This window comes from Etheostoma spectabile, chromosome 5, assembly GCF_008692095.1.
Source record: "Etheostoma spectabile isolate EspeVRDwgs_2016 chromosome 5, UIUC_Espe_1.0, whole genome shotgun sequence".
Lineage (NCBI taxonomy): Eukaryota > Metazoa > Chordata > Actinopteri > Perciformes > Percidae > Etheostoma > Etheostoma spectabile.
The window spans coordinates 18069130-18091713 of record NC_045737.1 but is presented as its reverse complement, the minus strand read 5'-3'; the positions used below and the strand labels follow the sequence as shown (position 1 = coordinate 18091713).

The 22584-nt window shown below is 40.0% G+C and overlaps 2 protein-coding genes across 20 annotated transcripts in view; both read right to left on the bottom strand.

The window, feature by feature from the left end:
• The window catches only part of kcnt1b (potassium sodium-activated channel subfamily T member 1b), a 70146-nt gene extending 57808 nt beyond the window's left edge, over window positions 1–12338 (bottom strand). For 17 of the 18 annotated variants that reach the window (XM_032515459.1, XM_032515460.1, XM_032515465.1 and 14 more), the window contains exons 1-3: window positions 12203–12338; window positions 8556–8667; window positions 7473–7640 (exon numbers count right to left, since the gene is read on the bottom strand). In XM_032515459.1, the coding sequence (XP_032371350.1) occupies window positions 7473–7640; window positions 8556–8667; window positions 12203–12269 (347 nt within the window). In that variant the 5' untranslated portion in view covers window positions 12270–12338. Of the gene's footprint in view, window positions 1–7472; window positions 7641–8555; window positions 8668–10682; window positions 11635–12202 lie in introns of those variants that run through there. The other variant, XM_032515463.1, reaches the window with a different exon arrangement.
• Window positions 12032–22584, bottom strand: part of LOC116689141 (kelch-like protein 20) — a 17363-nt gene continuing 6810 nt past the window's right edge. For both annotated transcript variants that reach the window (XM_032515549.1, XM_032515548.1), the window contains exons 4-8: window positions 21919–22062; window positions 21473–21606; window positions 20256–20467; window positions 16103–16209; window positions 12032–13702 (exon numbers count right to left, since the gene is read on the bottom strand). In XM_032515549.1, the coding sequence (XP_032371440.1) occupies window positions 13645–13702; window positions 16103–16209; window positions 20256–20467; window positions 21473–21606; window positions 21919–22062 (655 nt within the window). In that variant the 3' untranslated portion in view covers window positions 12032–13644. The remainder of the gene's footprint in view (window positions 13703–16102; window positions 16210–20255; window positions 20468–21472; window positions 21607–21918; window positions 22063–22584) is intronic.

Sequence of the window (22584 nt, the reverse complement as noted above, 5' to 3'; positions counted from 1 at the left end):
AAGTAGTTCTTTTGTAGATTATGGTGAAGTAGTGTGTGTTTTAGCAGCGTTTTGCCATTGAGAACAAGCTAGCATGCTAGCGCTAGCATGTCCTATGGTTAACCACCTCGTCCGTTACGTAGAAAGCCGTGCAGATTCTGAACAGCTCACCCAAAGACTGAAGGCAGAGGACATTCAAAAACCTGTATCTCACTCCAAACAGCATGGATCATTTTTTTTCCCAAGTTTGTATGTGTGTGGAAGCACCAGGGACCCAAAATAACACCCCAAATCCCAGAAAAAGTGATTTTTTTTTCATATTATGGGCACTTTAATGGAATATGGATAGGTTTGATACAGAGAACACATGAAAGGGGTACATTTCCTTTTTTTGTGACTTTAATTTGGGAGTTATATTCTGCTTGTAAGAATACACCAAAGCCATTGATGGGCCAGATATTTTAGCTAAGTCTTGGTGAGTAATCAGGTCTCCCTGTAAAGCTGCATGATCATTGGGAACCCATCGGCTTCATGCTGCAGATGGGCATCAAGAGCTGTAATAATGCTTCCTCAGTCAAAACATATTAAGGCAGTGAGCTGGCATTGCTGTGGGCGAGCTGTCTTCCTGTGCACAGCATAGCCAGAGAGAAGGAGGAAGTCTAGCCAATGCCACTGGCAGGCTTACACATTAGTGTACACACACATACACACACTCGAGCGCCGCACACACATGGATACTTTTGGTTGTCGACTCAACTGCTGTTTTTCTAAGGCTGTTTGGTGCAAAAAGTTAACTGCTCATTTACTGGTCACAACCTTGTGTTCTCTGCTAAAAATGAAAATGTCTCAGGGAATGTTCACTTTTGTAAAGTGGGGTTGCCAGTGCCAATAGTTCATCCATTAAAAGAAAAAATGCAACCGTCTTCAAATTCAAATTGCCTGTGGGGCCATTAAATCATTTCTTTCAATCTCTTATATGTGCTCTGAAAGGATGAGAGTCCCTTTTAAAGCGTGGAGAAATACTACTTCAGCTTGTACAGAAACTTGTGCAACATTTACTCATATTGTGCCTACAAACAAACTACTGATTATGACTGTTTGGGGTTTTAGGATAATATAACCATTTTCCTTTGAAAGTTATTTGATAATATGTAGGCACTTTTTTATGCCACACTAAAAACAAACAGGCCATGTTCAACAGTTCCATGAATAGAACAATCGCTTCCATTAGAAGCTGCACCAGAAACAGTGGTGAAGTCATCCTTATTTGCATAAAATAGGACAATCAGCATTCACTTGCCAGCTCATATAGATGCACATTTACAAGCTGCAAAATGTCATAATTTAAGGTAGTTATACATAACATCCCTGTATTGATCCTGCTACCTGAATGGTTTGTATAATGGCTTGATTACTCACAATGCCCCAAAAAGGCAGGGTGAGATAATCAGATTTTTTTTTTTTTTTTTTTGCTAAAACATTTCAACATTTACCTCCATCTTGTGTTGACAACGTCTGTTAGGCTAATGAATTTCCACGTTACGTTTAAATAAATAAAAAAATAAAAAAGAAGAAATGTGTTGTGTGACTCCTGAATAATCCTCTATAGGACGCTGTAGGTCTCAGCAATCACTCACAGCACTGGAACCCCGCTCTACGGGGCTGACAACCTCATCCAAATGCCTCCATCATCACAGCAGCCTATTGACAAGCCAACTCTACTGATGCTAATTAAGTTGGCAACATGAAGCACGAGGGCTAAATGGCAAATGCACCAGAGATTGCTGGGCACAATGATGCTATGGACCAGATGAAAAAAACATAATCTTGAAAGACATCATATTTTTCCCCGACCACCCCTCCCCTAATTTTCTCTTTGCAGCCTACCTTTAATTGTCCATCCCATTTGAGCTGTTCCTCTTGAGACTCCGCGCTTTGCCACAGTGATGCAGTTTCAAATGAACACTTTAGTAGAGATGCACGCTCATTTCTTTTCAGCTTAAGTACGCTTTGCTACTTTCACTAAATAAATAAGAGTGTGAATTATCCAAATTGAGCTTTTCAGGAATGAGATGCCTCAGCTCACCCGCACTTTCACTGTTTACTTGTTCACATTCCAGATCCTTCTCACTGGCTGCACAAATCCGTAGAGAAACATAACCCCATACAATGGGATAAAACAGACAGAATGTGGACATGTTTGGGGACCTCTGCTTCAACGTGATAACGACGTGCCAAAGACACACAGCTACTGTGTTGCTGATGAGAACAAGTTTAGTGGCCATCAAGTGTCGCCCACCCACACTGTGCCATTGGTGGTGACTAATGCCACCTATGGTCTAAATTGCGAGCCCTAGTTGCTAAGCGGAACTGTGTGTGTCACCAGTAACACCTATCAGCCTTTCAAGTATGTGAGTTTTTAGAGAGATAACGTTGGGAAACAGGAGGGTCACAGCTCGTGACCACATGTCTCATTATGTCCAAGTTGTTTTTCTACTTTTACCTTAGATGTTATTACATGCAATTTGAAGTCCAAAGTCCATCATCACTCTGCATCATCATGACAACAGGTTAACCTTCGCCTGACACAGGTGGCATCATTTCAGTGCTCAAAGCAACTTTGTCTGAATCTTTTCCATTACGGAGGAGTACCAGACACAACAATAAAGAGAAAGTTAAATAGCATCTCACTTGTTAATAGAAGATGCTTCCATGAGCCAACACTGCAATTCACATAACGCATTATAAATAAGGACTGGGCAATGTGTGAAGTTATAATCACAAAATTATATTTCTACAGTATTAAAATGTAGCAAAGTATAGCATTTTGTATGTATACAAAAATCAAACTATCAAATGAATTGAGCAACTAAAGCAACTGTTCCAGGCGTAACAAGCTCTGTGTATGTAATAACAATATTAAGAAAACGTTGTCTTTGTACTTTTAGCTCTGAATAATTATTTTCAGAAATGTGTGTATATAAGGTTCCCTACCATGATACTCTACCAAGAAACACATGAGACTAAGTCCTTAGAGTATTTTTATGATACCGGTATAAACAAAGAGCACACATATACAGTGTTATAAAAACTATTATCATATATGTAAAATGAGCAGGGGTTTGCCATCGAGCATGAGGACCAGCAGTGTGAGCTGCAAGTCCTCTATGACCTTCAATTGTGGTTTTTGTTGACCTTGTCCATGACAATGTTATTTATATATCTGTTTGTATTAGTATCTTATCTGTGAACTGCTCTTCGTGCCTCTTAATTGCCCCTTGGGAAAAAAAATAAAAATAATTTGAACTGAACTATTGGAACTATCATCCTCATCTTCATCATATTCATATGAGTGTCACTCATCACTCGTCTGCCTCCCTTAAGGATCTGTCATCTATGGAGTGGTCCTTCCCTTCCTCTGGAATTTTGTGTTTTTTATGTGCCGCACCTCCGTTTTTTTCTATGTTCTCCATCATATCATCAGCCTAATAAACTCAGATAGAAATCATCGAGGCATGAAATCCCAGCAGTCGCTTCTGCCACAGAATCAGTGAAAACAAACAGCTGCTGCCAGCATCACTGAACAAGTGTTCTCTCTTTATTCCACTTGGAGTTTGATTCTGTGATATCTGTCTGGATAAAAATAAAAATCTATAAAACGAATTACAGGAGATGGAACCCCTCTCCTCACATCAAAACACGACATATTATGAGGGGGAAAACCTGTGCATTCAGAAAATTCCACATCAACATCTTTGGTTTATTAATGTTTCAGAATCTAAATCAACTCAGGGATAGATTATTACCAAACTAAAATCAAGGCCTCTCTTGCACTGCTGTAATGCTGTCATATTAGAAATAAAACATTTTCACGGCAATATGAGTGAATGATCGGTGTCTGGGACTAGCTGTTCGTTCTAACTGCTCGAAGAGAGAACATGCGTCAGTGCAGGGTCACCCTTCCAAGTGCCACTATTTGACTCACGAGGAGGTGTTGAGTTTATTCACTGACCAATTAACACTCCTCACTCCGTCGACATTATTCTCATCAGCATCCTGCCTTGATTAGAGGAGGAAAATCCCCAAACAAGATTTGACATGCAGAGGAAAGATAAATGGAACCAATTTTCTTACTTCTCTTTCAACCCTGTCGGCATGTATACAGAAGGTTCGGTGGCTTGCTTCTATTTCTGACGTTGACTGAGGCTGGCCTCTCTCTGGCAGACAGACCAAAAAATAAACCCACATACATGCTTGGATGTATAATCAGACACTCACAGTTGCACACGCCGGTGTGTCTACACTCAAGAGCACATACACAAACAATACTCACACAAATACACGTGTGTGCACACAGACCAATCGCTTGTCAGATTCATGACTCCAGTGTGCCAGTGTAACTGCTCCTCTTCAGCACCCACACAGCCAAGCCATAATTACTGCCCTCTTACACCCAAACCTGGAGATAATGATAGCTCGGCGAACACACACACACACACACACACACACACACACACACACACACACACACACACACACACACACACACACACACACACACACGGCTTATTGCCTGAATACTGTTGGAGTGACACTTCTTATAGAAACGCTCAAGTGCCTTTGTTTTACCTTGTTGCAAAGGAAAGAGGAATTTGGTTTGGATAACTAGGTAAAACTGTCTTTTTCACAACCTGTTTGAGCATCTGACTGCACTTGTTGCTGCCTAACGGGATTCCCTTCTAGCAATGTTAATATGTTTAGTGAGTTATCATTGCTGGAGTCTTTCCACCCACTGCTTTTTACTCTCATAGCCCAATATGACGGATGCAAGGAACCAGATGCAAAAGGCCAGACTCTCCCTATGGGGGTTCATTAGTTTAAAGGCTTTAGACTCGACACGGCATCAGCACAGGAAATAAACAGCAGAAGATCATCAACCAGGAAATAGAGCATCACCAAAACCCAGTGACATCCTCTGCTTCCAATTCCACAAAAAAAGCTTGTAAACTTGCAATTACAGAACAGTGCTACAACACTGTCAATAATGGTGTTGTCTTCTTTTGCATATTCATCCATTTCCTAACACACAATGTGCAGAGGTGTGTGTGAGATGCTGCAGTTTCCAGCTGTTATTTATTTTGAAGAAACAAAGGCAGTTGTGTTTTTATTGCTGAATCTGTAAATGACTGCATGTCCTGTGACAAGACCTTGCATGCACATACACACATGCACAGGCATACATGTGTCGGTAGCCCAGCAATAAACTCTTATTACCCTTTGCAATTGAACAGTGTTAAGCAAAACAATTCACAGTTGACCTACTGCATAAAACATGCACGCACACTCTTACACGCGCAAACATATAAGACTACACATGCAGCTTCAAGCAGACTGACTCATATATTCTAGCATCGCAAGATCTACAAGCAATCATCGTGTAATAGTATGTTGGATAAATGTTACTGCATGTTGATTTATTTGTCTTTGGCGTTAAATAATTTGTTACGTCAGCACTACTGATAAAACTGGCATGCAGCAAGAAAAACAAAGCCATATGTGTGGGGCAATTGATCAAATACTGGGCCGCTGCTTTGAATGATAAGTGTAGACAAAAGGCCTTGCATTGATATAAAAACATACTGACGGCAATTTACTACAGGGAGCCCTGGAGACAGAGGGCCAGTGAACAGAGTAAAAAGAGAGTAAGCAAGAAAAGGAGTGGATGGTGGCAAAACCGAATGTTATATTTACTTTTATACTAAATTCTTTGTTCAGAAGGATTTCTCAGAAGAGATATTTGCTGCACATTCATGAAAGCTGCAGATCAATAAGCTAATTATAAAACACAAAAACCATTGGAAGGTATTGGACTCATTTCTGAAACCTGGGTGCTGCTGCTACCAAAAACCTGGAGTCAAGAGATAACATACACAATGGGCTATCTGTCAAATTCAACCGTTGATAATTATATAAATGAACGGTACCCTTAATGCCCCCGTGACCCGATACCGGATAAGCGGATGAAGATAGATGGATGGATGGATGGACAATACCCTTACTGGAGGGGCCAGCTGCACAATCAATAACATACAATGTTTATGTTATTATAATACAACCCTGATTCTCTGAGTGAGACACCAAGCAAGGTTGGAAAGAGAAAGGTGTAACAATGCAGACATAGGCTGATACACTTACAGACAATTTCTACAGGTTTATAAGGGGAAAACAACTCCCTTTTTTGTTTATCTTTGTTCTCTTTATTTCAACAGAACCTGGCTAACCTTGGTTCTTAAGGCAACAGTCTTGGCTGAGTATAAATAAGGTAGTTTTTATGCTGCAGCTGCTACTATTAATGGACTACAACAGTTAACAGCACGATCCTAAGAAGACTTTTTAACAAACCCAATGAAGTGAATTTGAGAAAGTGATAAAGTACAAGTAGTCAATTTAATGTTAGCTTTAGATTAGAATTTACTGACAAAGCAACAGGGAAACTATAAAGCAGTGCTCTCCTTATGTTCTTTGCAAGCCAGTATTGAAGTGCTCAGCTTATGGTTCATTTCAGCACCATGGAGAGCTCTGTAGTTCTCAGCAGTGGCTGATGCTCGCCTAATTCTTCCCCTCTTGGGCAGCAAGCTGCATCTGTTGGTCTGCCTCTCCAAGCGCAGAAATATAATAATAATATAACCCTAGTGACTGTAGCACCAATCAAGGGCCAAGGAACAGGCTATTTCATTAAAAAAAAACAGAAACAGTCTAAACAGAATATACTATACAGACTATAAAAATCCACTGAACCCTTTCACTAAAGCAGTCAAGACCATATTAGCATTACTTGAAAGGTAGCCTTCCTTGCATTATTTTCTAAACTGTACCAATGTGACAATTAAAACAAGGTCAAATTCATGACGACTGAAAAAAAACTGTTTCTTTGTAACACGTACAATAGTCCACAGTGCAATTTAGCCATAAGATCTGTGCAAGACTCTTATTTTCTTTGTTACAAAAACCCCACTTCCGTTTCTATTTACATCCACCGCCTACACTTTCTTTAGCCACCACCTACACATTAAAACAACAGCTAATACAACAGAATACCAGACACGCCACATCTCTAGGGGGTTGTCATGAGAAATCATTCTGGGAAATGTAGGAAAACAGTAATCAAGGTAGAAGTACAGAAGATGAGGCAGCTTGAGGGAATGTGGGTACAGCAGTGTAAACTGCAACATTCACCACAAAGTAACTCCGGGAATGTGTAAAAAATAATAAACATGTGAAAACATTGTTTCAAGTATCCAAGGAGATTTTAACATAAATGCTGTATGTATGTCCAGCCTCTCACAGGCAATGTTTCCCAAACTGTTTACAGTTCCAGGTCCATATCCCTACTTTACCACAACCTGCCCACTCTCATATGATATTTTCCCCCACATACCCCAGTTTGGGAACCAATACTTTACATTTATAAACTAACAGTGTTTTCATGCTACCTGTCATCATTCTGAAACGTCTGGTCCCCCAGCAACAAGTCCCTGAAGCGATAGCGAGGTGGAAGAGGAGGCACCTCTGAATCCACTTCTGCCATCTTGAGAGCCGAGATGTCCAGAATGACACCAGAGTTGCTGCTGTTGTTTCTCTGAAGGGTCTCATTGGAGGGCCTGCGGGACAAGGACAGGCAGCATCTACTCATCAACATGCCAGTTTGAGAGCATGATACATAACAATGGTGACATTTCAGTTTTGTAACAATAAGATGCATGAGTTTGTTTTATACAATGAATATAAGACAATGACGTAAAAGTCCATTACTGGAGAGATGATTTAATGTTCTAGGGAGTCTAGAGGCAGTCAGGGTTGTATAATGAGTAAGATCAGACTGTCTGAAATCAAAACAAACAAAGTTCAGGGGGACTATTTGTTGTACTGAAATCCCCAAATGCAAATTTATTCATCAAGGAAAAAACAAATGTCCACATGAAAACCACAGTCGGGAAAAAAGGCAAATTGATTTGTTTCATGAATACTGAACATGGTATGCATTTATTAAGGATGATGTAGTGAGAGCAACTGATCATGTTTTCATTGTGGGTCATGTGAGTACTACAAACACTTGAATGAAGATTCTAGCCGAACTCCTAAGCTGTTTGGCGTATAGTGTCAAAACGCAGCTGAGAAAACATCAACGATTTGACGGATGATTTGTTACAGAAATGCTAAACGTGGAGCTGATTCTCTGAGTCAAAGCAAGTCATGTGAAAGTCTGAACCAGATGATTTGATTCAAATGTCCCATTTCATGCGTGCCATGTATTATTAAACAAAATAAATTAAACATATACAAACGCATGCATTATTCAAAAATTAAAAAAATGACATTTTTTTCCCCATTGAAGTAGAAACGTAAGGAATAAATAACTGCAGAAACAAATATGAAAATAGCAACCCACCTACACTTTACAGTACAGTATGTGTGCATGCTTTTTGTGTGTCTAATGCATACTGTACTGGCTACAAAGTGGTGTGCATGTATGTATATGTGTTCCCACCAGGTCACTCAGTCTTACAGGAAATTACCTGTCACCATGGGAACTTGATGATCGACGTGGAGGGCTGGATGATCGGCGTGGAGGGCTGGATGATCGGCGTGGAGGGCTGGATGATCGGCGTGGAGGGCTCATGGCTGCCTCTTGTGGGGGGGGGGATAAGTGATGAATGAGAGAGCGAGAGAAAGGGCAGAGAGAGGGAGATAACAGGAAAAGAGTCACAAAAATAACCTCTTTCAGACTTAGCAACAAATGCAATAGGATTACATTGTCTGTTTTTTTGTTTTTTTTAGGATTATTTTCCCTTTTATTGACAGTGGATAGACATGAAAGGGGGATGACACGCAGGAAGGGGCCGCAGGTCAGATTTGAACCTAGGCCTCTGCAGGACTCAGTCAACATGGTGCGACCGCTCTTACTGGGTGAGCTAGAGGGCACCGCACATTGGCTGTCTTGTGTCGCAGCTCAACTCTACTGAGAGTTCAGCAAGACCTCTGGAATGCGCTGTTCTTCGCCGCCACACTTTCAATGTAGAGGTTTAATATTAATGCGTTCACGGACTCCAACACGCCCAATGGATGGTGTTTTATTATTTATGGTGTATATTCTGATAAAGTGTAGAGTAGCATTTTAGCTAGGTATATAATAGAAGATTACCCTATGTGTTAACTGAAGGCCCCCTGAAGTATAGGTTTTACTGTTTGCTGCCATGGTGAGAGGGGATTGCCTTATCAACTGATTTTCTGCCTACGAAGCAACCCAGGGAGAAGAAACTAACCTTCAGAAATAGGACACTGACATTTCTACCACACATACAACATATGTACAAGATTGCATGTCCTGTCTGTCTAAACATGATGGCCTTAATTCATGTGTGTTTCTATTTGAGTAAATCGTTTTTTTTTTAATAGACAGCTTGAACATGTCCAATCATACGCTTTATTGGTGTAGGCTGATGTGATTGCTTGATTTCCCCTCTGAAGCCTCTACAGAGGAAACAGTAAGTGGGTAATACAAAGCTCTGTATTACTGTGTGGTCATCATAGTACAGTGTGGGCAACCTTGAGTGGGATAATAGCACCCAGAGACTGATTAGTGAAAGCACAGACCGTCAGAGAAAGGGTAGCGGAGAGCTGACAAACTAGTGTGCTGGTGACAAGAAGAGAGAAAAGAAAACAGGAAATAAAAGGAGGTCACTGAAGAAGTGTAAAGAGCACATTGCCCTGAATGTGTCCTTTTCCTTAGGGGTTAAAAGGAACCAAATGACAGGATAAAAATATAAAAAGAGCTGATGACTGCAAGTCCACCATGAAAGCAAACATGAGTCTTGTACAAGTACAGAGAATGCAACCTCTAAGGGGTGATTTAATGGATGAAGCAAAGTGACCACAATAATAGGGAGCAGAATTGCTCCCGGTTATGAGACTCCAATGGAGATAATACTGCAGATACAGAGCACAGAAAGCAGATGGAGTGAAGCAAAAATACATGTAAGGCAGAGGTAAAATTAGTCTCTAAATAAAAAAGAAGATCCAGAGTGAAAATAACAAAAACTGAAACAAGGCTGAAGTATAAAATAAACTGTGAATATACGCAGTATTCTTCAAAAAGATGTGTTATGGTAGGCCCAGGTAGATGTCACTATTACTGCAGGCTGAGAATAAAATGCACCCATCAGCATTATCTAAACACCAAGCATGTTCTGACAATCTGACAGTGTCTTATATGTTTCCCTATATGGTTATACAAAAAGAAATTAATTAATTTGGAGAACTTTGAAACACAGTCATCATTTTCAAAGAAAGGTTTAGTGACGACACAAAGCCAACAATCACTTTATTTTTAATGTGTAAAACAGAGCATGAGTTTCATATAACGCCTACTGCGGACCAAAACATCTGCAACTAAGTCCAGCATAAACATCAGGGTGACACTCTATACAAATAACAGATAGCAAGGTCACAAACTCAGCGCAGTTGTACAATATTAAGTCAGTAAGAGGTTACATAAAAGTATCACACACCAAAGCTCTTTAGAACAGCTTGAATGTGCTATTGCCTAGACCCTAACATAACTATACACAAGCTAGGTAAAGCGCACCATAGTTACTGTGAATGAAGTCAAGCTTCCAGAAGTCATTCTCGCTAACTTCGTTTACCTGGCTGTGTTCCAATGTCTGACCGAGGTCCCATCATCGTAAACAAACGTTAGGTTTAGATAACCTCCATACACTGCTCAAGCAGCATTGGCTGTGTGACAGAGGATGTTTCCCATCAACGCGCCCCTTCGAAAACTCTGTCATCGTTGGAAAATGGTAATTACAAAGGGGAGGGAGGTTGGCTCCGGCGACCAGGAGGAGCAAACAAGAGTCCAACGTAGTGAGCTTCACCTAAATCCAAGAAATCCACTTTAGATACTCTTGGCGACGAACACTGGTGCTCGACAAGCTATAGCTGTATCGGTACTTAGCTCCACAACGCTGTGAAAATTAGTCTTGCAACGCAAGACTAGCTAGCTAGCTACCTATCTGTAGGTTTGCATGCTAGGTTATTTAGGTTTTTATGAGAAAACACTAGTCCCGCTCTTCAGCGCTGATTGGCTGACACGCCTTCGAAACGTTGTAAATTATCGCACACCTGACAGTTCATTTAAATATCAATGCGCGAGCCCTGAGACTTCATTGTCGCTTAGCAACAACTTTATTTGCTGGTGTTGACGAACTACATTGCTTTGCGGAAGGATGACGAACAGTTTTGTGGTTGTCCTATGCTGTCGATTAAAAACCTGCTTTTCCACTTGCCTTCTTCTTTTTAATTAGCGTAGCTCGCAAATTCGATGTAACTGTTTTCAGCTGCTCTTACGTCTCAATCCCTGGTTTAAAATCACAGTAAGTAAAGGCGTCTTATTGCTCTCTCCAAAGCAGTCTTCTGTCATAACGCATCTAAAACAAGGACATCATGTAAGCGTGATGTATTCCCTGCTGGTTTCCATGCTTTCCTGTCAGCATCAGCATCCCTTTCTCCCAAGGACAGAGCAGCAGGAGGAAGCTCAACTCCCCTACTCTGCTTGCCATCTACCGGAGAACTTTGCAAGGATTTGGTGTCTACTGAGGAAACTGGTCCGTCTGATGATCACAGGAAACCTATCATCAAAAGGCTTTTAGTGAAATGAATAAACCTAACAATAGCAACTGTAATTCTGCATCGTCATGGTTTTTGCCCACCCCATTTGCACCATAAAGCCACCTTGTCTGTGTTGTAAAGATGCAAGACTGTTGCTTTAGAGTAGACAAACAAAACTGCTCCTGTTTTATAAGCAATGTAATGCTGTGAAATGCTGGTGTTGATCCATGTACACTGTTTTTTCATCAGTCATAGTCATCCGGTGGTGAATGGTGGAAAGTGCAACTGCATTTGTGAATGCTGCAACATGTCAGTCAGTAAAAACAAGTAAACCTGTCTTACCGGGTCTTTAAATGCCCTGTAGACAGTTACCAAACACATTGAGTTGTAATTAGACCACAACAATTATTTATTAATTTTTCTCATAATTTCACAATATCCAACACCAATGAGGGAGTATAGTCTACACAGTGCATGCAAAGTCTTGGCAACTTCTAGAAAATCCACAATCTCTTACTAGGCTACATCTGTTTTTTTTTTCCTGTTAAAAACATACCTGCAACAGCTCTGTCCTCTGCTATTTGCCTCACAATCGTCCCCCTCATATTGAAAAAAATATTCATTCTGTGTGCGCAGAGGGACTGATGGGAGACACAGCTGGCTTGTGTGTGTCTCCGGAAAAGCCGCGTTGCTCTGTGTGCGTTCCTTGTGCTCAGCCTCTCCACATTTCAGTCCATTATTCTCCAGGGGAAAGAGCTCTGAGCGTCATCATTTCAAAGCCCACACAGCCACTTGTGCTTTCCCATGCCAGCAGTCAGATCTCACTCACTTGTCTATCACTCAGGATCTTATTTCCCACAGATTTCTTTTCCACAACTTTATCCAGCAGATTTTGGGGATTTCTGTGCGAATCGCTTTGGTAATAACCCATTCATTGGTTGTTCACACAAGCTAAATTTTGAAATATGATAGAGTAATTTGTTTACAGTCAATGCTGAGGGGTATGTGAAGATTATGATCACATCGCAGAAATTCACAGAAGCCGACGTATATACAATATGTAGTGATATGATCACCGTCTACCTTTTAAAAACTGGAGACTGGAGCGATTCAGAAAAGCTCATAACATATAAAACACGCCATATGCATCATGTGGCCATTTTACCAGGCCCAGACCACATTACTTTGAAAACATTCAGTACACCTTCTCCACTTACAACAACCACCTGAGTTTCTCACCTTTGAAACATCCTTGTACAATACTATTGTAATTGTAATACATCCAGGTTAAACTTGACTCAAAATACTCAAAAGATTCAGTATTCTTCAACATACATATTTCTGCACGTTATTTAACCAAACACCTCCATTATTTCCATGTTCACCTTCATCTTTCTGGCTCATAACTGTTACTCTGTCGTCTATAATTAATCAGTACACAAATCACAATATTACCAAGTGGTATTGTTTTGTGTAACACCAGATATTTTGTCATGTTTAACACTGCAATGTTTTTTGTCTAATATTATGGTTAGAGCTGGACCGATAAATTGGCCAGGCCGATGTATAAAAAAAAATCCAGTATTGGGCGCTCTGTAATTATGGTGGTACTGAATCCAATCAGTAAATCCAGATAGTCGACATATCTGTTTTGGGGGGGAAAATACAACCTGAAATGTGTTTGCCACTGATTCATGTCATCATTAAAGAGGTCTGTTTTGTAAGCTTGAGACATTAAAAGAGACCCATAACTTTAATGGTAACTTGGTAGCCTATAATGTGCTTTACAGCAACGCTTGTAGACTTTTTGTAAGAGCGGCTGCCAGGTTTGACTAATGCAGTGATGTCTCATTTTGAAGTGAACTCTTCAATTATTCAGTCATTATCCTGCTTTACTTGAACCATTTCCCAATGTGTCCTGGAGCCTGGTTTACATCCATTAGGCTATTTCTTTCTAACACCTCTGTCCTGTTCATATAATATGAGCAATGTCGAGCCTCAGCACAGCACAGCCACTCTGCCTCCTGGATGCTTGCTCTTCGTGCTTCCAAAGTGTCTAAAAACAGATGGAGAGGAAAACAGTCAGATGCAGACATTGAAGCACTTAGATTCAGTAACCAGCCTAAAGGCATATATATATAAAAGATATAGGAGCCTTACATGAGCTCGGTGCATGAATCATAAAGTGGCACCATGTAGAGGTCTGTCTGTAAGCAGCATACTTAAAAGTTTTTTTGACAACTGCATCATAATGGCAAGATGGACTTTAATAATAGAAGTAACTAATACTCTGGTTGACAACGCTATGCCCTGTTTTCCTTATGCATCTTAACATAGAGTCATTGCATGACTTTGACCAACGTCAGAGTCAACATTGAGTCCCATTTACAGTGTCACACTGCACATGTCATTTCACAATAAATGCAATTGTAAATAATATCAATTCCTCACAAGTGTGTGAATCGACTAAACATACAATTATCCAGTTCACTCTTACTTAGTTATCTGTTGTTAAAAACTGAGTAGATCCTAATGCTAAACTACTGACTGTTAGTCTAGATATACAGTGGTGCTCATACGTCTATGAACTCATGCTAAAGTTGACTAAGAAAAGGAATAAAAACAAAAGTCCTCTTTTGGAAATTGATCTTAATGCCTTAATTGAAAAATAGAAAAAAATCCAGCCTTTAAGGATGCCAATTTTCTTTGTGAGTGAATAATGTACTGTATATAAATAAATGTTCTTCCTTAAAATACAGGGGGCATGAGTATAGCCACCCCTATGTTAAATTCCCATAAAGGCAGGCAGATTTTTATTTCTAAAGGCCAGTTATTTCATGGATCAGGATACTATGCATCCTGACAAAGTTCCCTTAGGCTTTGGAATTAAAACATCATCACATAGCCTTCACCATACACAGAGATAGGCATGGTTTTATTTCAGTTAGCCTAATACCTGCATTGATTTACATTGAGAGATGATTTTATAGAAAACAGTGATGGGAATAACGTTATGAAATAACGACGTCACTTTTTTTAGTAACGAGTAATCTAATTGATTACTCTTCCCATCTTCATAACACCGTTACCGTTACTACCGAAAAATGCAGCGCGTTTCTATAATTGAAGCTGTTTTTTTCATCAGACCAACTAGATCTCTGAGCCGAGAGGGTTAGTGGTCCGTGCACGAGACAAGCGCATAAATGCTGACGATTGGCTAAAGTTGATTTAAAAATGTCATGGTAAGCCAATCACAGGTAGAGTTGGGCGGGTGTTCATAAGCACGGACACATAACGACCAACACAAGCGAGTCAGTCAACGAGAGACAGGTATGGCGTGATGAAATGGGGGGGGATTTTCATGCTACAGATTTCCCACCGTGGTCAGAAAACACAGGGGGGACACTTTGTTTCTGTCACTATGACTCTAGAGTGGCTACTCGCTGTCACTTTCTCACTTCTCCCTCGCTCCATCCATAGACAGTTAGGCTCTATCACACACACACACACACACACACACACACACACACACACACACACACACACACACACACACACAGCTACTCCTCAGCTGAATGTCTGCCCATGCCGGCTCGACGCACACACCAGCGCAAAAGAATAAACATCTGGCCACTTACGTTATTTGCACAACAAATAGTGTATATATTTGTTATTTATTTTCGCTATAGTGCTTAACAAGCATTATTTAATTTTGCCCAGTTGCGGCTTGTTGTGGGTCAATAAATATCAAAAGTTCCAAAACATATGTTGTTATTTGTATCGATCCACTAGACCTAATATCTACATTTGATTGGAGGCCAGTTTCACTTTGTCCCACAGCAATATTAAAAGAGTTTAGATTTGTGTACAGTTTCTGCATGTTAATAATGTATTGTATTAAGTGTACATTTCATTATAATATTCAGATTTATCATAAATAATTGAACATGCACGTGTATTTCAAGTTCTGTTAAAGAAGGATGGAGGTGGGGTCACATTTAAGCATTTAAAAATGTACTTGAAAGTAACGCATTCTGAAGTACTTAGTCACTTTTGAAATGTTTAACTGAGTATCTAATTTAGTTACTTTTTGGAAGAAGTAACTAGTAACTGTAACTAATTACTTTTTAAAAGTAACTTGCCCAACACTGATGGAAAGTACCCTAGTATCTCTAGGTATGGTATGGGCTCATAAACGTGTGAGCACCACTGTAGGCTATACAATACGTATATTGTATGTTTTGTACTGCTGTATTTAAAGCTTGATTTTCCCTGCACCTTACTGGGTGTGTTGCTTTTATGGTTCCTGTAAACCACATCAACAGGGAATGGAAACAAAAACTACTTCTATATAATTTGAACGATAAGTCATTTTTAAAGCCCAGTTAAAAAAAAACGTCAAAGCAATGAGCAATAAGCAGCATTAGGGATGTCATGGCTTTGGTTTTCCTCTTACCTCCATGTGTTGGTTTCATGAGAGTAAGCTTCTATTGTTTTCAGATTGGTGACACCATCAGAGCCTCCCACAGCCATCAAGGTGCCGTTGAAAACTACAAGGGACATCTGAGGAAAAATAAACAAGAGTGAATATGAAAGAATTATACAAAATAAAGATAAGATAAGAAAATATGTTATCAAGACACCTTTTAGCCTCAATAGTGGTTTGGCTTTGTTGATAGTAATGTAAAAAATTACATTTTGGTGATATACATACCAGCAGCAATTGTTTGTGAAACATCTAGATAGATTGGAACTAAATATTGTACTTTTATGTTGTCCAGACAATGATTTTGGTGATCCTTTTAAATTTCCTTTAGTGCCACCATGAGCCATTTCTTCAACAACTATTGAATGGATTGCCATGAAATTTAGCTCAGACATTTATGTCCCCCTCAGGATGAGTTTTAAATAACTTTGGTGTTCCACTTAATGTTTCGTCTGGCAATTATAGCAATAGCAAATAACGGTTCCATATCAGGTTTATGACCTCATCTCTGCTTTGTGTTTATTGGCAAATGCAAATAAGCTAATAAACTAAAATGGTAAACAAAGATTATACCTGCCAATCTATCCGTGGCAAGCCAAAAAACATGACCAGTGTTTCCCCCGTTATTATGTTCTAGTTGAGAGAAAATAAAGAACAGAATTTAGACTGTGAGATCCAAAAATAGTAATGACACCCTAAACCTCTACTGAAATATTTTAGGTAATCTGTTCAGGGAAATTATTTCCTTCCCTCAGTCATGTCAGTCATATTTTGTCTCTGTTCTTATCGTTTGGATGTAAAAATAAACTGGACCTTAATTCAGAAGGGAGGCCTGACATCTGATGTGTCTTGCAGTAGTCTTCCATTACTCACGTTGTCCCTTTTGTGTGCAAAATCCAGTAAGCATGACCTGATATGTGCCGGGCCTTGGCTCCGCCTAGAGACACTCATGACTTTTTCCAAGACAAGCCCGGCCCTGTGGATTCAACTCTTCCTCATTTATGTTATAGGTAATAGGAAAAGAATGGTGAATAAGCACTTAACTGCAAACTTAGCAAATTTAGCATCCATTCCTCGTCAGCTACAGCCTGTCCCAAAAATGAAAACACACTAACATGCCTTACTAAACGTCAGGTCTTTGGCAGGAAAATCCTTTTTAATCAATGATTTTATTATCAAACACATCTAGATTTTTGTTTTTAACTGAAACCTGGTTAGACCATAACACACGCGTTGCTGTTCTCATCGAGTCAGCTCCCCTAACTTCATTTTATGATGAGAATAGAGTGAATAAGAAAGGAGGTGGAGTCGCCATTTTGCTTAATGACTCATCCACTGTACGCAAATATGTTATGGAAAGTTTGCTTCTTTTGAATATGTGGCTCTTCAATTAAGATCTTCCCCTCAAGCGATGTTTCTAAATATCTACAGGCCACCTAAATATTGTGCAACCTTCATTGATGACTTCACTGAACTGCTGTCTATAATCTGTATTAACTTTGATTGTGTAATCATTGCGGGTGATTTTAACATTCATGTTGACAACCCCCAGGACAGGGGGACCAAAGAGCTGTGTTGTGTTTTTGAGAACTATGGACTGACTCAGCATGTGACAAAGCCCACTCACAATAAGGGACACACTCTGGACTTGATTGTCTCAAAGGGTCTGAACATTTCCAAGGTTGTGGTGACTGACGTTGCTCTCTCTGATCATTCCTGTGTTTTCTTTAACGGCACTATCTCTGTGCCCAAAAGTGTCCAAACAAAGATAATCAGAAAACGGTATATCACTGAAAACACCAGTGAAACATTTATTCAGCTTTTCTCCTCCACACCCGCCCTCTCTGGGCTATCAGTCAGTGAGCTTGTAGACAATTTCAACTGTAAAATTACAAATGTTATTGATGCCATTGCTCCCACTAAGGTCAAAGTTGTCTCTGGTAAGAAAAGATCTCCATGGAGAAATGTCCTACTGGTGAGAACAGAAAAAAGAGAGTGTAGGAAAGCTGAACGAAGGTGGCGAAAAACAAATCTCCTGGTCCATTAATACACCTATAAAGAGAGACTTCGCATTATAATTTGGAACTGAGGAATGCAAGAAGGTCCTTCTTCTCTGATATTCTCTAGAAACAATAATAATTCACGTGCTTTGTTTGCTACTGTTGATAGGTTACAAACCCCCAGTACCAGTAGCATCTGAACTTTTATCTACCAAGGCCTGCAATGACTTTGCCTCCTCTTCAAAGACAAAATTCGAAGATTAGACAACAGTCAGTGCCTCCATATCAAGTTCAGGACAGTGTTGTCACATGTTCAAGCAAAACTAGTTCCAATATGACAGAATTTCACACAATCAACCATACAAACCTGGAGGACATTATTCAACATCTGAAACCTCGACCTGTTGCCTTGATATTCTACCAACGGGACTTTTCAAAAATGTTTCCAATTGTTTGACTCTGATCTTCTACAGATTGTGAACACACTCTTCTTTCAGGTATCTTTCCACAGGCCTGAAACTGCAGTAATCAAGCCACTTTTAAAAAAGAACAACCTAGACAAGTCACTAATGAGCAACTATAGGCCAATATCAAACCTTCCGTTTTTAAGTAAAATCATTGAAAAAGTAGTCTTTCAACAACTCAACCATTTTTGTCACTAAGCAGTTTTGATACCTTTCAGTCGGGTTTCCGACCACACCACAGCACCTGAAACGGCTCTTGTCAAAGTCTTTAATGACATCCACCTTAACACAGATTTCAATCTTATTTCAATCTTATTATTACTTGATCTCAGTGCTGCATTTGACACGGTCGACCATGACATATTACTAGACCGTTGGAAAACTGGGTAGGACTTTCTGGCTTTACAAACTGGTTTGAATCCTACCTAAAATAGGGATTACTTTGTGTCAATAGGTAATTATACATCTGAGCGTACAAATATGACTGCGGAGTTCCGCAAGGCTCCATTCTGGGGCCTCTTCTGTTTAACATCTACATGCTTCCACTGGCTCAATTATGGAGAAAAACAAAATAAGTTACCATAGTTTGGCGGATGACACACAAATTTACATAACCTTATCGCCAGGGGACTATAGTCAAATACAAAAACTGACTAACTGCATCAAACAAATTAACGACTGGATGTGCCAGAACTTTCTGAAATTAAATGAAGAAAAACTGAGGTAGTTGTTTTTGGAAAAAAGAGGAACGATTAAAAGTCTGCGCTCAGCTTCAAACAACAATGAAAAACAACAGACAAGCCAGAAATCTTGGTGTAGTCATGGACTCAGACCTGAACTTTAACAGCCACATTAAGACAATTCAAAGTCAGCCTACTATCACCTAAAGAACATATCAAGTTAAAGGACTTATGTGTCAACAGGACTTGGAAAAACTGGTCCATGCTTTCATCTTCAGTAGACTTGACTACTGTAACGGGGTCTTTACGGTCTCCCTAAAAAATCAATCAGACACTGCAGCTGATTCAGAACGCTGCTGCTCGAGTCCTCACTAAGACCAAGAGACTGGATCCCATCACTCCGTCTGAAGTCTTTACACTGGCTTCCTGTGTCTCAAGAATTGATTTCAAAGTACTCTTGCTAGTTTATAATCCCTTAACGGTTTAGTCCAAAATACTTTCTGATCTGCTACTACACTATGACCCCCCCACCCTCTCAGGTCATCTGGCCAGGTCTACTTTCTGTCCCCAGAGTCAGAACTAACAGGGTGAGCAGCTTTCAGTTTCTATGCTCCTCATATCTGAATAAACTCCCAGAAACCTGCAGATCCGCTGCTACCGCAGTTCTTTTAAATCAGGCTGAAGACAATTCTTTTTGATGCTGCCTTTCTTTAAATTAATGCTCATTTCTTTCTTATGCTGCACTGTACTTTTATTCTTGTGTTTTATGTGTCCTAATGTTTCTATTTTGTTTTTACCTGTCTATTCATTGTCTTATGATTTTTAATGCTTATGACTTTTAACTTGTTGTACTTGTGTTTTTCTGTTTTAATGATTTTGTGTAAAGCACTTTGAATTGCCCTGTTGCTGAAATGTGCTATACAAATAAAGCTGCCTTGCCTTGCCTTGATGTGTCTTGCAGTAGTCTTCCATTACTCACGTTGTCCCTTTTGCTCTTCATGCGTTTCACGGGAGTCCACCTCATGGTGTCTGGGTTAAACCTCTCGGCACCGCAGAGCTCCAGGCTGAGCTCATCTTTGCCACCAGCCACGTAGATGTGTCCCAGGTACACAGCACAGCCGGCGTTCTCCCTGGGACTCAGCATGTGGGCGCATATCGACCAGGTACCGTCTACAGGGTTGTATCGCTCCACTGGGGGACATTTCAAGGATAACAGGAGTCATAAGAGGCCATATACACCATAAATTACAACAGCACACACTATATGAGTAACACTGCCTTACAGACAGGCAGAGTTTATATTTATATACATATCTAAGGAACATTGATCTGATACAACTGTAGATGTATTTAAAACGCTGAATATGTCTGCCAGAAAGCAAGATACCAATGATGGGAATATGCTTTCTATTTATTTTTCAACAAATGCCTTTTTAAAACAGTTTTTTTTTGTAATTTTCAACCATTTAGCATGCCCATGAACTTGATGGGAACCAAAAAAGGTTGTGGGAATTTCACTGACGTGCACTTCTCACAGACTGAAATAGTCAGTGACAAGTGGCAGCACAACATAGCCTCCTGGTTATCTTTGGCAAGGTTAGAGGGCTTAAGAATGTGTGTGTGTGTGTGTGTGTGTGTGTGTGTGTGTGTGTGTGTGTGTGTGTGTGTGTGTGTTTGTCTGTGAATGCGAATTAGGGCAACTCACAGAAATTGAAAGGTCAAGCTAGTCGTTATGTGTGACTTAAGTTCTGCCACACGTCAAAAAGCTGTCAAGGAAAGCTGAGATTTTTTCAAATAGCGGTGGGAACAAGTGAATTCAATAAATGCCTCCATGCTCAAAATAACTATTTTTAACTATAGTTGACTATTTGTAAGTAGCAACCCCACATTAGCAAGTGATTGATATCACTTTAAGCATCTTTCATTGATCTAACACATAACACAACTAAAAACAAGTGTGTGGAATTAGAATTTTAATTGAGTTTTCCAATAGGAATTTAAAGAAGTGCTGAAATCGTCAGAACATCGGCCAATTTTCAGATTCAGGACATTGGTTGGTCCCAGCTGCTCACATCTGCAGCAAGGATTTGCTTGATTTTGCTGTTATATAAAATTGTAGATTAAATTACCTTGACAATGTGAGTAGGTGGCTGAAGTTTGATGTCAAAGACAGTTTTTTTTTTCTTTACGTCTCACCTGAATTCAGAACCGTGTCACCATCATTCCCTCCCATCACATACAAGTGTCCCTCCAGCACCGCCGCCACAGCTCTGGTACGTCGGGTCAGCATTGCTGTCTGCTTGCTCCATGTGTTCATTTTTGGGTCATACCTAGACCAGTTAAACAAAAGTTAGCAAGACCAATTCAACAAAAGGTCTGACAGTCATTCATGTTTTTGCATAAATCAAATTAATTGTGTCTTTGTTCCTTCCTGTGAGTCAGCCACTTCAAATTGCTTTCAAAGAAATGTGAAATGTCAGGTGAAGTCATTATTACTTCCATTTTAGATACATGTAAGACACTCACTTAATGTCGAGGAGATACTTTGAACATAGTCTCATGTACTACATTAAGAAGATTTACAGTTCATTTTTAGATAAGAAAATAACATTTTGTAGCACTAATGCTATACAGTACAGTACCTCTCCACACTATTAATGGCAGCAATGCCGTCATGTCCTCCGATAGCAAACAGGTATCCGTCCATTGCCACCAGACACACACCACTGCGGGGGCTGCTCAAGGGTACAACATCTGTACTCCAGCTGTCTGTGTCTGGGTTGTACCTGCCATTGTGTGGATCAAAGCGTGGGGATGTCAAAGTGTATGTTAAAAAGGAAAATGTGGTTCTGGTTATAACAATTTGAGCAGAAGCAACACAGGCACAAGCTTTCCAGGAAACTGATATTTTTTGTTTTATATGCTTGCTGCTGTGTGCTTTTGAGGAACACACTGAAACTGAGAAAGTGTTTGTGATGTGTGGGCATCTGTATAAACATCTGCCAGTGTTTCCTCTCTACTGTTAAAGCTCAAGGCCACTAGATGAAAACCTACATCACACAAAACAACACTTCTAATAAGCTTTTTTTGCTTGAGTGGGATGACAGCAATTTCCCCAGAATATCAGCACTGTAACCACCCCTCAGAGATTAGATGCAGCCCGGTAACCAAATTGAGAGCTAGCTGGTATAGGCCATTATGTAACAGTTGATCAGTTTGGAGCAAGTCTTTTGTTAATGGCCTGCAGGGATGCTCATTATAGGGTCAACTGACAGACATTCAGCTGAGGAGTAGCTGTGTGTGTGTGT